The following is a 15,230-nucleotide window of genomic DNA, read 5'->3' on the forward strand; positions in this document are numbered from 1 at the left end:
TGCAGATTGTGCTCTCCTGACGTGGTTTCACGAGCGATGGGCCACTTATCCCCGCCCACAACAACACTGTTGGCTCTGCCCCATGATGTCATCAGTACATAGGCTTTGCCCGTCAGTGGCCATTGCAGCATGATGTATAATGTAAAATAATATATGGAAACTGCTAAATTTACCATTTACACCTGTGTAGAGCAGTCATAATGAAAAAAGGGGGTGACAGTGTCACTTTAAAGCAGTGCTCTGGATCTGTGTTAACCTCTCCCCCCATATCGCACCCATTTTGTGCAGTGGCTGATTTTTGAGCAGCGCTTATTTCCCTATTTCTTGTCGGCGTTATTATTTCCTATAATGCAATGCTTCTCTCATACCTGCCTGTGTTATCATGGCATCAACCAATGAGAGCCACCTAGGAAATTAATGCAGTAACACAATGATGGGGGCTGAACAGAGGAACCAGAAGGCCACCCACCTATCATGACTAGTTTAGATGACACAGCGGCACAACATGGTGCCGGGACAAAGACCAGAGGAGAAGCCTGTCAATAGAGCGTGAGTATATTCCGATCTTCCTGCAGGTTCCACAACAGCGATGGAATAGAAGAGAGATGCTCCATCAGTAACAAAGGCTATTACAAAATTATATAGCTTTATACAGTAATAGCTGTGTGTTGCTGAGCGCCAGAGTAGCCCTTTAAGGAAAAAGGTATGTTAGCAAAGACTTCAGAAGAGAAGTATTTAGGCCAAATAAATAATGTGAGTGAATATTGGGGTATGGGCATGATTAATAGGGATCAGGGGATATGTATTAGGAATGCATGCCCCTTCATGTAAAACATTCACTCCCTCAGACTGTATATTCATGCCCATCACATGATGTTTACTGCCATTGTTAAGTGAAGCTCATTCCCATCTATTAACTAAATTGCCAGTCAACCTTTAAAGCGACTCTGTACCCACAATCTAACCCCCCCCCCCCCCCCCCCCCCCAAACCGCTTGTACCTTTGGATAGCTGTTTTTAATCCAAGATCTGTCCTGGGATTCGCTCGGCAGGTGATGCAGTTATTGTCATAAAAAAAAACTTTTAAACTGGCAGCCCTGTGCCCAACGGCCGGGGCTTAGATTGTGAATGCATTAGGCTGGCACAAGCTCTCTGTCCCTCCTCATCATTAGGAATGCTGCAGGCAAATTGTCTCCTATTCATCAGCTGTGTGAATACTGAACATGGGCTGAATCGTTAAGGCACCTGCGCATTGTTCAGACAGGAGAAAATGTTCCAGTGGCATTCCTAATGATGAAGAGGATGGGGAGGGGTGGTGCAAAGTAGGGCACAGATTCTATAAGCCCGGCTGTTGGCCACGGGGCTGCAAGTTTAATAGTAGTTTTTTAGGACAATACCTGCATCACCTGTCGATTGGACCCCAGGACAGATCTTGGATTAAAAGCAGCTATCCGAAGGTACAAGTGGTTTGGGGGGGTCAGATTGTGGGTACAGACTCGCTTTAAATCCACAAATCTTATGAATGGAAAGGCATCGTAAGCTGTTCAACTGTAGTAACATTTAATTTTTCTTTTGTGGGGGGGGGGGTCCTCTTTAAAGGGAACCTGGCAATTGGTGCAGAACCCACCCTACCCCCTTACCAAAATAGAGGATCATAGACTTACCCCTTCCTGCCAAGCCCGCTCCCTATGCCATTCCCACCGCGGAGAAATCCTGGCCCGCTCACCTGCAAGCTCATTATGCAAAGGAGCAGAGATAATTCTGATATCCACAGGAAATCACAGCTTCAGTGATTTTACCTATTTACATATTGAGCGTGCAGGCAGCGATTTCTCTAAGGCAGGACTGGCTTTGGGACCGAGATTGGCAGAAAGGGGGTAAGTATATGATTCTTTATCCAGGAGTAGGGTGGGTTCTGCCCCAGGTGCCAGGGTGACAGGTCCATTTTAAAGAGCCAAATGTGTATAGTTTGGAGAATAGAGCTAAAAGTGTCACTGTCGTTACAAAAAACTTCTGATGTGTCATAGAGTCATGTACAAAGTTTTGATTGAGTTTTCAGACCCTTAGCGATTGGGAGAACAAGTCGGGAGTTGGGCTCCTAATGTAAGTCTATGGAGTCTGACTTTTTTACACCGAGCGGGGGTTGGCAGTGCTGCGGTGCAGCCCTCTCCCTGCTCGTTCTTGCAGGTCTGAACACAGACTTTTTTAAGACAATAGAGACACTTTAAACCTTTTAAGTAGGTTTTTAAAGGGTGTTCTTAAAATTCAGAAGGGAAGTGTTTTTAATTTTTAAACCCTTAACGACACAGGGCGTACATTAACGCCCTCACTGCTTAGGAATTAATGCAGGAGGACGTAAATGTACGCACTGGCGCGGTCCCGGGCTAAGGAGCGGGCTCACAAGCTGAGCCCGCCCCATAGCGGGTGAGGACCGGCTGCTATCTGCAGCCAGGCCCTCACCCTCAATGGTGGGCCGTTTAAGTATAAGTCACCGGAGCCTCTCCGGTCACTCAGCGTGTCTGCAGGGGTCCCGATCACATTTCCTCACTGCCGAAGGTTTCTTACCTTCCTGCCACAGATAACACTGATCCCTGCAATGCTATGGCACAGCAGGAATCAGTGTATGTAATCTAATGTATGAATGTGATAGTTCCCTAAGGGAACTATAAAAGTGAAAATAAATAAGTTTTAAAAAGTGCCCCAAAGCCCCTCCCCCAATAAAAGTGTAAATCACCCCCCCTTCCCATTTCCTACATAAAACACATAGAAAGTAATAAAATTAATCAACATATAATATACCGTAGCCTGCGTAATCACCCGATCTATTAAAATAAAACAATATTGTTCCCGCACGGTGAACGGTGTAAAAAAAAACTGTAAAAATACGCAGAGATGACTTTTTTACTGCCATTTTTTGTATAAAAAAATTAATAAAAAGCAATCAAATTCACCCCATAAATGATATTTTGGGGGTTTCCGTCATTCATTTTATGGAAAATTGAAAGATGCCATTACAAAGTGCAGCTGCTCCTGAAAAAAACAAGCCCTCACAGCCCTCAGAGTTTTGGGTCTTTAGAAGGCGAGGAGGAAAAAACGAAACTGCAAAAGTGACAATTGGCCCTGTCCTTAAGGCCATTTCAGGCTTTGTCCTTAAGGGGTTAAAGAAGTTAAACACAAGAACAAGGAGGCAGAATCTGAGGTTAATTGGGTGAAGTTCAGAAGCGTCAGAAAATATTACTTACTGAAAGAGTAGTAGATACTTGTGACAAACTTCCAGCAGATGTGGTTGGTTGGGATAAACATACTGTGTATCTGTCCTACAATAAGGTAAAATGATAGTGAAGGCACGCTAGATGGGCCAGTGGTCTTTTTCTGACAGTAATCTATGTTTCTAAGGTGTTTGATTGTCATTTGGTGCAGACTGGAAAGCAGCAGCCCGTCTACAATGGAGGTAAGAGGAGGCCAGAGAAAGATGGTATGGAGGTAGGCGTGAGGTGATCTGTTTAAAGGGGTGCTCCAGGCGGGAGGGATTTTTTCGCTATGGCCAGGGACGGTGATGTATGAAGGCAACAACATCCACTTACCTCCCTGGTACCAGCGCCAGGTCCCGCATTGTGCTGCTCCGGTCTGTGGTGCCCAGCCGCTTCCTAGTCTGTGACACTGGTTGAGACATGCCATCTCCAGCCCACTTAGCCATTTAGCGTCAGAGGCGGGATCCCGGCGCTGGAACAAGGGAGGTAAGTGGACATTGGTGCCTTCATCCAGCCCCTTCCCAGCAATAGCGAAAAAGCCCTCCCACCCGGAGTACTCCTTTGTATCCACAATATCATGTAGGTGTTAAAGGGAGGGGAAAGGATAATAGAGAGAAATGTTGCTTGAAGGCTGTGGTGACAGCACTATGGACAAGTAGACAGCTCCCAGTCAGTGGAGGGAGTGGATCTTCAAAAATATTTTAGACGTGCATGCATGTAATAGGAAGGATTTGTCCTTGGTGTGTCCTCAATATCAATAAGCATATCAGCATATCTGCACAAGCAGAGAATGATGTAAGTAATACATTGTTCTCTTCAGTGTCTGGCAGTAGGTTATGCTGCCCTCAGATAGGACAATGTAATGTTAGTGACAGAATACCCTTGAATTCTGTAAAACGACTCTCATTTAATAGTTTTGAATAATTTTCTTGTAAGTGCAATATACCGGCACACTTATGAGTGTCAGTATATACAACTATGCTATTTCATAGAAATATGAACAGGGACCTGTTAGGGCACCTCTCTGGTATGCACCAACACTCCTTTACCTTTCTGTGGTCCCAGGCTGTCCCCATAGGGATGCAAGCTCTTGCGATTTTATCTGTGAGGGGTTGCATCCTCATCCCCTTCCTGTACAGTGCTGTGCTCAGGTCACTGCCAGGACTGTAATAGTCTGCAATCTTTGCAGTTCCGGTAGGCGTTCTCCTAGTGACTACTGTGACAGTCGACTGTTAGTATTTCAGGGTGCCTCAATAACTGGAGACACTTAACATACGATCACGTCAGGATGAAAAAGGGCTTAAAAAAATCTATCTAACCGCTTTTCTTTTCTACATAAGAAAAGGATGTATCCAAATGTATTTTACCAGAAAATCTGCTAAATAAAAACCTCTATTTTCACGTGTCTAGTACATGATAGATTTTAGACATATGGATTAGATGCTTTTCCTTGCATACAGACTGAATGTACTCCAAACCTAATGTGAGCGTAGCCAAACATAAATGGTAACATAAAAAAAAACACAACTAAATTACAACAAACCTCTGTACCGTTTCTTTTTGCACAATGTAGGTCAGTGGCAACAGGATACAACTATAGGCAACCAGGTGCACCTATTCCTTGCTGTATGCAGGTATATGACAATTGTAAATTGTACATCTGTCATGGCTTGGATGTCAGTGAAATGTAGTGATGGCTATTTTGTTGTCTGCTTGATGTGAGATAGAGCTGTAGGGCACAGCAGGGTATGATATATAAGTGCTAGTATTGATTAAGCATGATGAAGCAAATAGTGTGTATTCTTTTTGAAAAATATGCTATACATCTAAAAAAAAAAGAAGAAGAAAAAAAAAGGACAAATGTGCTCCTCACCCTATGCAGTGAGGACAGCCCTGCTGAAGTGTTCTGCAGGCAGAGGGCAGCAGTGCCACAGATAAAAAGCTAGCCTGTTTGATTTACCCTGTACAGTATTTGTCTTTCAATTGCTCCTGGTTCTGTTCAGTCCCGTCTTCTTGCAGATGTGTTAATACAAGACTGTGTTGGATTTCACATAAATGGTATAGACTGCTGCAATAATGGATGTTCAGTTCTCAGGCTTGGAAAGACTTCATGGTTGACTAGCTTTGACCTGCGTTGAAATTTTACACCTGCAGAAACTCAGATATAACCGGTAATTGAATATTCAACCACATGTAACTCACTAGAAGACTGCTTTGCAGCTTAAGTTTTTGTGGACAATAGTCTTGAGACACATGTTAGTTGATACTTGGCATGCAAACCAGGTGCATTTGGTCTTTGGTCACTTTGACATACATGATCAATTAAGTTTAATAACAATATGTGTGTTTGTAGCTTCCACGTATGTTTACAATTACCAAACATTGTTTTGTCTGGGTTAAAAGGATTTTGTTAAGGTTGATGTACTTCTGAAGTACAAAATATGCTACTTACATTTTGTCATGAGAAAACAATCTCAGAATTACTCAAAGTTTAAATTTCACAGAGTTATCAGCACATAATAATAATGCGTCCGGTCAGATTTCAAAATTAGGGCTTGGTACCTAATGCCAAAAGTGACATGAAAAAAGTGTGTGTATATTATGTATTTATGTATATATATATATATATATATATATATATATATATATATATATATATATATATATATATATATTATAATATAATCTCTCTCAATATCTATCTAGCAACGTTTCTGTGGCCTCATCCCACCATTTTCAAGTTTGAAAATGGTGGCGTGAGGCCACAGAAAAGTCGAGTGTGTTGGAGTGCTGTATCATGTTTACCTGAATAAATCACTGAATTCACCGTTAGGGTGCGTTCACACCTACAGGATCTGCAGCAGATTTGATGCTGTGTTCAGTTATTTAAATGAAATTTGCTGCAGAAAATCAGCTGCAGATCCTGTAGGTGTGAACGCACCATTAACCTTGGAGTGCCGTGTACTATCTCGTTGCTAATTATCTCGGTCTGTGGTCAAGACTTAAGTTTGCTGGCACCCACTGCATCCTGAAGCAGTGCTGCTTTGCCTTTCTCTATCTATCTCCATCCATCTCTATCTCCAATGATTGATAAGTAAAATAATCTACCTCATAATTTCGAAGGCAGTCAATACACAGATTCCAACTCCTACATATTATCTAACCCGTGTCTTGTTCATATTCATGTAGTGTTTGCAGATTTTAATTGTAATAAAAACTGACAGGACTTGGTCTGGAGAACTAGCAGTAGAGGAGTTATTCACTTGCCACTCTTGTGCAGACTGAGCAGGATATGTCTGTTATTCTCTATCCAATGTCTTCCAAGTGTACTTTCCATGGAGACTGTATATTTACATATAACGGTCCTTTTCCTCTGTGAAGAATGAGGTCAGCCTTGTGACAGATTTTTTGGTGATGTCTGTATTGGGAAATCTGAGCAATACACATGTCCACTTATTATTTTAAATTTGCTTTGTTAAAAAAAAAAAAAGAAAACACTAAAAAATCTTTGCAATTCGCCCAGCACTTCTTAAGGTGTTTTTCTTATATTCTTGTTGACTTTGTTACCTTAGTTTCACTGATAAATAGTGGATGTGTCATTCGTTTTATCCTAACCTATTGTTTAGGCTTGTTCTGCAGGTACCAAATGGAAAAAGTTTTATGAAAGGTCAAATTATAGCAGAGAGACAAAGGTTGCCTAGGAAATAAAAGCATTTTTATCTCTAAAAGTATTTCGCTAATTCTCAGCTGTAATATACCAGTAGTATCACTTAAAGTGTCACTGTCGTGAATTTTTTTTTTGCAGAAATCAATAGTCCAGGCGATTTTAAGAAACTTTGTAATTGGGTTTATTATCCGAAAAATGCATTTTTATCATGAAAAAGCAGTTTGAAGCTCTCCCCCCTGTCTTCATTGTTCTCCTATGGAGAGAGCTAAAGAAAAGACCAAAACAGGACAACAAAGAGTTAATCTACAAATCCCTCACCCGTTATCTGTTCTGACCATCACCAGTGACCTGTCTGAGCTCAGATTACAGCTGTCACCCAGCTCCGTGCCTGTAATCCTCTGTTATCTGCTTTCTGCTGCCGGCTAACTCCCTCCTTCCTCCTCCCCCCTCCCCTCTCCCTAGAACAGACAGGGGACGTCTCCTGCAACAAGTCACAATTTTCAGATTTTTCAGAGTGGATGAAAAAGAGGAAGGAGGGGGGGACCTGGGAAAAGGCTTTTTACATGCAGATAATGGCAGATTTGGCTAATAAACCCAATTACAAAGTTTCTTAAAATCGCCTGGACTATTGATTTCTGCAAAAAAAAAAAATACGACAGTGACTCTTTAAAGAAACAGAAACATGTGAAATGTCTTTGTCCTAGCCTCTGAAAAACACCTCCACACCATCTTGCTGCCACTACCATGCTTCACTGTAGGCAGGGCTATCATCGGGTATTTCGGGACCAAAGGCAATATTCCCAACAACTTCATTTTTCAATTAGGGCCATATCTTTAGCAGGGTACAGCCCCAACTACATGGCGAATTACAAGCCCAAATATGTGTCGACCATTGTACCTCAACTTTTATCTAAACTGTGACGTATTATAGAGACATCTCAGAGGTTCAGTGGGAGTCTAGCTGCTGAGACCCCACAATCGCTAGGCTGTGCGCTAGTGAGCGGGACCTACAGGGGACTGGGAGCCTCAGATGCAGCCGGAGCATGGACCTAGTAAAGTATGTTACGGGCGTTGGGGGGGTTAAGGGGGCTGGCATTTACATACAGCAGGATGACAATCCCCCTGCAAGTAAGTAATCTCATTGAAAATGACAGTTTGAAATCCGCAGCAGATTTTGCTGCCAACTCACAGCACGAAATCTGCTGCGGATCTGGTACGTGTGAACCCATCCTTCATGCATTTTTGCATGCGTGTACATCGGAGGTTACTGCCAAATTGGTTTTGTTGTGATGTGCTGCAGTGATGGTTGATATATTGGTTGTTACCCCCAACTGCACACAGGATCTTTGGAACTCAACCAAAGTGACCATTGGGCTCTTGGTAACCTAGCAAGGCCCTTTTTCCCCAAATCTCTTAGTTTGCTGAGGTGGCCATTTGTAGGAAAAGTCCTGGTTATTCTTAATCCATTTATCAATTAAGGAGGCCACTGTGCTCTTGGTGGCTTTCAGTGCAACAGAAATGTTTTGCAATATACTCTTAAATTTTTATGTTTTTTTTTTTTTATGTTTAAATCAACACTACACATATGGCCACTAGTTGTCTCCCTTCCTGCCAAAACTGCAGTTGATGCTTTCAGCTCCACTTTTCTCTTGAGACTGGAGACAGGAAGTGCCAGCCCTCACCAACTCATTTCTCATTAGCAGAGACAATATCCACTCACTAAGAGGCTGCATCCTCCTCCCAGTCATCACAGCAAATGTTGTGGACATTTGGGGCTATATACAGCATTATATACAGAGAGTAGCCTGATGTATACAGCTGTATATACCTATCAGGCTATTCTCTCAATAATACTCCGTTCCCCACTGTCTGGCTGCTGCAGACCGCTTTAGCACATGTCTGTTTTGGGCCCCCCAGAAGGCAATAGCAGGCCCCCTGCTCCTGTGGGTCCACTACAGACATCAATGCCTTGCTCACTGGGGCTGGTTTTTCTCTCTTCTCCCTTCCTTCTCTGTGCACCATGCTGTTGCCCCTTCCCTTCTGCTACTACACTGTTCTGCAGAGCATTGTATGAGGAGGAGGGGCAGGCATGACAGCAGCTGAAGGGATCCTGGCCGTGTATGACTGCCAGGGACTGAGGAGAGGATCAGCAGCAGCAGCTCTGACAGTGAGTGCTGGAAGCTGTCAGGTACAGAGTGAGGACTGTGTGAGAAGAGCACCCCACACACACACACGCATTCACACACTGGAGCAGGGGAGCAGGAGCCGTGTGTCTGTGTGTGTATGTGTGTATATATATATATATATATATATATATATATATATATATATATATATATATATATATATATATATATATATATATATATAGACCAACAAAACACAACAATCACTGAACTTTGACTCACAGAGGCCACCCTGGTGTTTCCCTATTTAGGTCCTAAAGCTCGCAACAGAGTGAGGACCTGAGGGACTACGTATCAGGGTGGTTTGGTGCTCTCCCCACTAGGAGGCACCCCTTGGCAATGGGCTTCCTTCTCTGGAGAGAGGGATATCTGGCTATTCCCGTGTTTTGAGACTCGTAACTGAGGCTCCACGGACCCCTTTTTTGCATATTTATATATATATATATATATATATATATATATATATATACATACACACACAGTGGTACCTTGGTTTAAGACCGTTATGGTTTAAGAGCTCACAGTTTTTCAAAATTGTGACTTGGTTTGAGAGCATTTCTTTGGTTTAAGAGCTCCCTGTACTGGGTGGGAGGGCGAGTGGGGGAGGGGCATGGCCTGCAGAGCGTGGTCTACAGCCCTGTACTCTGACCCAGGACGTCTCCTTCACCTTCTAAATCATAGCAGATCTACTTCAGGCTGGGGCTTGCATCGGGGGACAGGACTGTGGCGGTAATCTCTCCATAGCTGTATCCCTCTCTCCCTGGACAGAGAGTGCTGCTATACTGTGCCCACATCTGCCCTGCTCATTCCTTCCTGCTCCCTGCAGTCTGTGTCAGTCCTTGTGTTTCCCATCCTCTCCATTACTGTACAATAACTTATAATATCACATATTCTGCTGTTTCTGATTGTTTCATCTGTTTTACATGTTCTTCAGAATAATAAATCATTATTTTGGGGGGGTGGAACTGATTGTCTGTATATCAGTGATTTCATATGGGAAAATTTGCTTTGGTTTAATAGTGGATTTGGATTACAAGCACGGTCCCGGAACGAATTATGCTCGTAATCCAAGGCACCACTGTGTGTGTATGGAGGTAAATGCATGTTTGTTTTTTATTCGCCCGGCACTTAGGAAAGAAATTTCCCTGCACGTACTGTACTTGTCCTTTAACTTTAGCTAGGCATATGGGAGGTCCTCAGTGCTGAACTAGTCACGGATGGTGTGCTCGTCTTTGCTGTTAACGCTGTGACCCCAAAGTGATCAATGATGAAAGGTAATTACTAGATATGAGCAAACCGGGTTCGGGTTCGAGTTGATCCGAACCCGAACGATCGGCATTTGATTAGCGGTGGCTGCAGAACTTGGATAAAGCTCTAAGGTTGTCTGGAAAACATGGATACAGCCAATGACTATATCCATGATTTCCACATAGCCTTAGGGCTTTATCCAACTTCAGCAGCCACCGCTAATCAAATGCCAAAAGTTCGGGTTCGGATCGACTCGAGCATGCTCAAGGTTCGCTCATCTCTAATAATTACAAAAGGGTTGACTTAATTTTTCTTGAAACTGCTATTAGGTACATTTATGCATTCTTACCAATTTTGTTGTGTTCTACTTGAGTAGTGCGATTTGTTTTCACATGATGTAGAAAAAAATGCTGCAGGAAATACAAGTTAAGTAGTTCTATTCTAAGAAACATGCTTTGTATTATGCGAGACAATAATTGCTTGTGTTGTGTTTTTCTTGCACAATGGGGTTTACCATATGTTCTACTGTCATAACTTCATTGACCTTGTAATTGCTTCTAATGTGTTTGTACGTACAGTATTTTCCAACAAGTAAATCTTAAGCGATGGCAGTATATACTGATTGCAGTGTACGCAGGCCACGTACTTCTGTTTCTTAAATGTTCGTACTGTTAAAAAAAAAAATTGTATGCGTTGAGAAGAAAATTTGAATTGATAGTTGCGTTTCTTGGCAGCTTTTATAAAAATCTAATGTTTTAATTGTATTCTGCATCTTTTTCTTCCCTGCTAGCTTGAACACTCCACCTGGCACAAAAATAAAGCTATTAGGAACTGTTGAAGTGAAAAATGGATGCTTGCTTTTGGATGACACCAACACTGTCGTGCTTGGAGGTGAAGTGGAACCGCTCATAGAGAAATGGGAGCTGCAGAGGGTGAGGCTAACACAAATCACTTTGAGTTCTTGTTGCTGAATGTGTTATTAAATTGACTCTTCCAGGCAGAGAATGAGTATCCTTTTGGAAGCATGTATCCATTATTACTCTTTAAAACAGTGTTTGCCTATTTACTCCAAGCGAGCAGTGCTAGTGGAAAGCGCTTCCTAGGTGATAATTCAGACTTTTAATGTATTTAAAAAAAAAACAAAAAACACATTTTTCCGTGGTAATGTGTGAATAACCTGTAATAAATATGTCAATTTTGCCTATATGTCTTTAACTCTTACAGTTCGGATACAGCAGAGGAACTAAATAGTAGTAATTATTTTTTACTACTAAAAATAGATGTTACAGATTAAAAAAATAGATGTTACAAATTAATGTATCTTTTTAAGGAAGTTATAAAAACCGAAATAATTTTTTACAGATGTTAGAATATTTGTTCTCACAAATACGTTTCTTCTGACAGATCACTAGTGTAGATTTAACAACTTCCTTCTATTATCTACAGTATATCAGGCCTTTTTTTATTTTTGTTCTATTGGAGCCTCATCCAACAGAGCAAAATAAATATGCTTAAGCCTCATTGGACTAACAAGGAGGATCCTGGGAACTCACCATCTATGCAATTATAAAACCTATTGCTCAATCTACCATTAATTTGTTTCCTAATCTCTGTAGAACATTGAAATTATTACAAAATGAGTCAACAGTGTTGTAAACTAGAGATTGTATCAGCCAGATAAAGGTCTGTGCAGGTTATAGTCACGTAAAAACTTCCTTCCAAGCTGATCTTACCTACAAATATGGGTCATCTCACTAGGAAGCCTGCCTCACAGCATGAGGAGCACCGATCTATATCATTGTTGTCTGAAGGCTCATGATTAATATTTTTAATACTGAGAAAACCCCTAGAACTCTGGCCCATCTTAATCCCTTCACATCAGCAAAATGTATGTGTGTGTAGATATATATATATATAATGTGTGTGTGTGTGTGTTCTGTGTGCTTTGAAGGGGTTTTAATGTGTGTAGGGCTACTTTAATGTGAGCAGTATGTTCCTACTACGCAATGGAGACTTCATGCGGATTCCGCCACGTGGTTTCTGCTTGAAGTTCCGCCCGTCCCATAGAGGCAAGGATATTTGCCTGCGAATTCTGTTGTCCGCCCAAAGAATTGACATGTCAATTTTATGGGCGGATGGCGTAATTTGCCGGCAAATATCATTAAGTCTATAGGACGGAACCTAAAGCGGAGACCGCGCATCCGGAATCTGTTTGGAGGTCTCCACAGGTTTTCACTGTGCGGGAACAATATTGTTATATCTTAATAGCTCGAACAATTCTGCATGCTATAATATAAAATGTTTATTTTTTTAGATATTATTATTTGTATAATGGTGATTTATTGCCTTTCTGGTGGGTGTCCCGGAACCACTCATATGCGGCACATCGCAGGCACAAGGAGAGGTTAGCAAAACTTGCTTGTTGTTTTCTTCCTTGGCCCTGACAGCTGTCACATTTTGGAGACTGACTAATTTCTCCTTTAAGGTAGCTTCACACATACCGGATTCGCAGCGGATTTCACGAAGTTTACTGTGAAGTTCAATGAGGCTACATACCCACAGCGGAATTTTCATTCCTCTGGGAGTATGTAACCTGGCCCCTTTAACCCCCCGCAGCATACATTACCTGCTCGGCGCTGGAACTGCATGTGAGGCTCCTGTCGGTCCTTCTCAGCCAGTGCTACCAATTAGTTGGCTGAGTGGGACTGATGGGATTCTGGGAGACATGCAACCATGTCACTGAGCAAGTAATGTATGCTCCGGGGCGGCGGGGGGGTTAAAGGGGCCGGGTTACTTAATCACGGCAGAATCCTCTGCGTGTCCGGTACCCACCCTCTCCACGGAGGTTTAAGTCAGCGGGAATCATTGCCGAGAGTCCTGGGCAGGTTTGGACCATCCCTAATTCCTACTGCACATACCCCGTGCAGTAGGAATGTATATCTACGTTCCTGACACTGAAGGGGTTAGATGTGTGCGGGACCGCTGCAGTGAGAGCTGTTCTGCACACATCAGCGTGTTCAAGGCTAAGGATAATGAGAAGCAGCTGCGATCCCTTGTACCGACGGGCGGGGTTAAGTCTCTTACCTCCGTCCTGTCGGATCGGCCATCCATGCATAGAGCCTGCTCTCAGGCAGGCTCTATAGAGAGATTGCCGATAACACTGATCTATGCTATACTATGGCAAAGCATAGATCAGTACATGCAATCTAATGATTGAATGTTTTACAGTGAAAAAAAGTGTTAATTTTTTTTTTAAGTATTAAAAAAAAAACTTATAAACCCCCCTCCCAATAAAGGATAAAAATACCCCCTTGCCCATTGGAAACTAGAAATATTTAGAAAAAATTAAATACATTTTTAAATAATATATTGTAGCGTGCAGAATTGTCCGATCGATTAAAATATCACATTTGGGAGGGGGGGATACACCAAGATTGCTGAATTTTTTTCAAAAAAAAATCGAAATTTTATGTTACACTAATGTGATATTATTAAAAACTAGGGATCATGGCGCATAAAATGACACCCCTACCAGCCCTGTAGGTGGAAAAATAAAAGCACAAAGCGGGGAGAAACATTTCATTAATTTGACCCGGATATCCGTGCATCGATGTGCTCGGTCTTGAAGGGGTTAATAATGAGGAGACTCATTGCTGTATTGTCGCGGTACTGTAGCAACGTCACTAAAATGCAGTACTGCAATACAATGATGCAGTACCGCAATGAAATTACAAAGTGTGAACCTAGTCTTAGCAGAAATTTGGTAGATAACTTAAATCAAATTGATGGATGTGTGTGGAAAAGTGTTGGTAGTTTTTTTTTATTTTTTTTAAATCAATATAATGTCTGCCACCATATGACTTTGTGCACCTGGCAGTACCACGTGCATGGGTTACAGTAGGACTGCAAAATTCTATAATATAGAGCAATTCACCTAAAATAGTTTGCTGGATGCTTGTGCTGAATCCCTAAGTGTGAAATTCTAAGGCTGAAATTGCTGAGATTTTAACTAATGTGCTTTCAGAGAGCAATGTACAAGAGCACAAAAGCTCATTGTTCTCTATGTACATGTCACAATGAATAAAAATTCTAGTTGCACACAACACTGATAGAATAGTTCATTTCTATTTCATGACAGAATGGGATAAAAAGGCAGACTGCAGCACTAGAGGAATTCTCACTTATAAGGCGACTGGGCTTATAAGACGACCCCTGACTTTCACGAAGTTTATCAGGGGTTCACCTTATACGCCAGAAAATGTTAACCCCTGCCTTCCGGTACTTCCGGAGCCTCTGTAATTCTTCCGAAGCTCTCCCGGCAGTCGAGCGTCTCTGAGCTTCTCCGATGAGACGCTCGGGAGAGCTTCAGGGATCCCTAGCGCAGTCAGTGTATGTCACACTGCCTGCGCCGGGAACAGGACAGGAGGCGCACGGAGGCCGGGAACGGGCCCCAGGTGAGTTAACGGTTTGTTTTTTTGTGGTGGTCGCCCCATACGGTGGGGATGGGGCTATTTTTTAACTCCCTTACTGTATGGGGGCGACCATACCCGGCGTATAAGACGGCCTGCAACTTCTAAATAGATTTTTCAGGGTTTAAGAATGGTCTTATACGCTTGAAAATACGGTGTGTGTGTATGTATGTATGTATGTATGTGTATATGTATATAAATGTACATATATAACCTGACCCAGATTTATTCATCTGTGTAAAACTAAAACTAGTGTTATTTGCACATAGCAACCCATCACAGTTTAGCTTTCATTGTACTAGAGCATGTTAGGTTATAAAACATAAGCTGTGATTGGTTGCTATGGGCTAGTTGCCACAGTTTGATAAATTTGGGCAGTAGTTTACATTGATGTTACTTATGCCTAATAT

The 15,230-nt window shown here is 42.1% G+C and overlaps 1 protein-coding gene across 1 annotated transcript in view; it reads left to right on the forward strand.

Moving 5' to 3' along the window:
- The window catches only part of TDRD3 (tudor domain containing 3), a 231,149-nt gene that overhangs the window by 135,626 nt on the left and 80,293 nt on the right, over positions 1–15,230 (forward strand). Inside the window, exon 5 of the mRNA XM_069972316.1 lies at positions 11,142–11,283. Coding sequence (XP_069828417.1) covers positions 11,142–11,283 — 142 coding nt within the window. The remainder of the gene's footprint in view (positions 1–11,141; positions 11,284–15,230) is intronic.

This window comes from Dendropsophus ebraccatus, chromosome 5, assembly GCF_027789765.1.
Source record: "Dendropsophus ebraccatus isolate aDenEbr1 chromosome 5, aDenEbr1.pat, whole genome shotgun sequence".
In the NCBI taxonomy this organism is placed as follows: domain Eukaryota; kingdom Metazoa; phylum Chordata; class Amphibia; order Anura; family Hylidae; genus Dendropsophus; species Dendropsophus ebraccatus.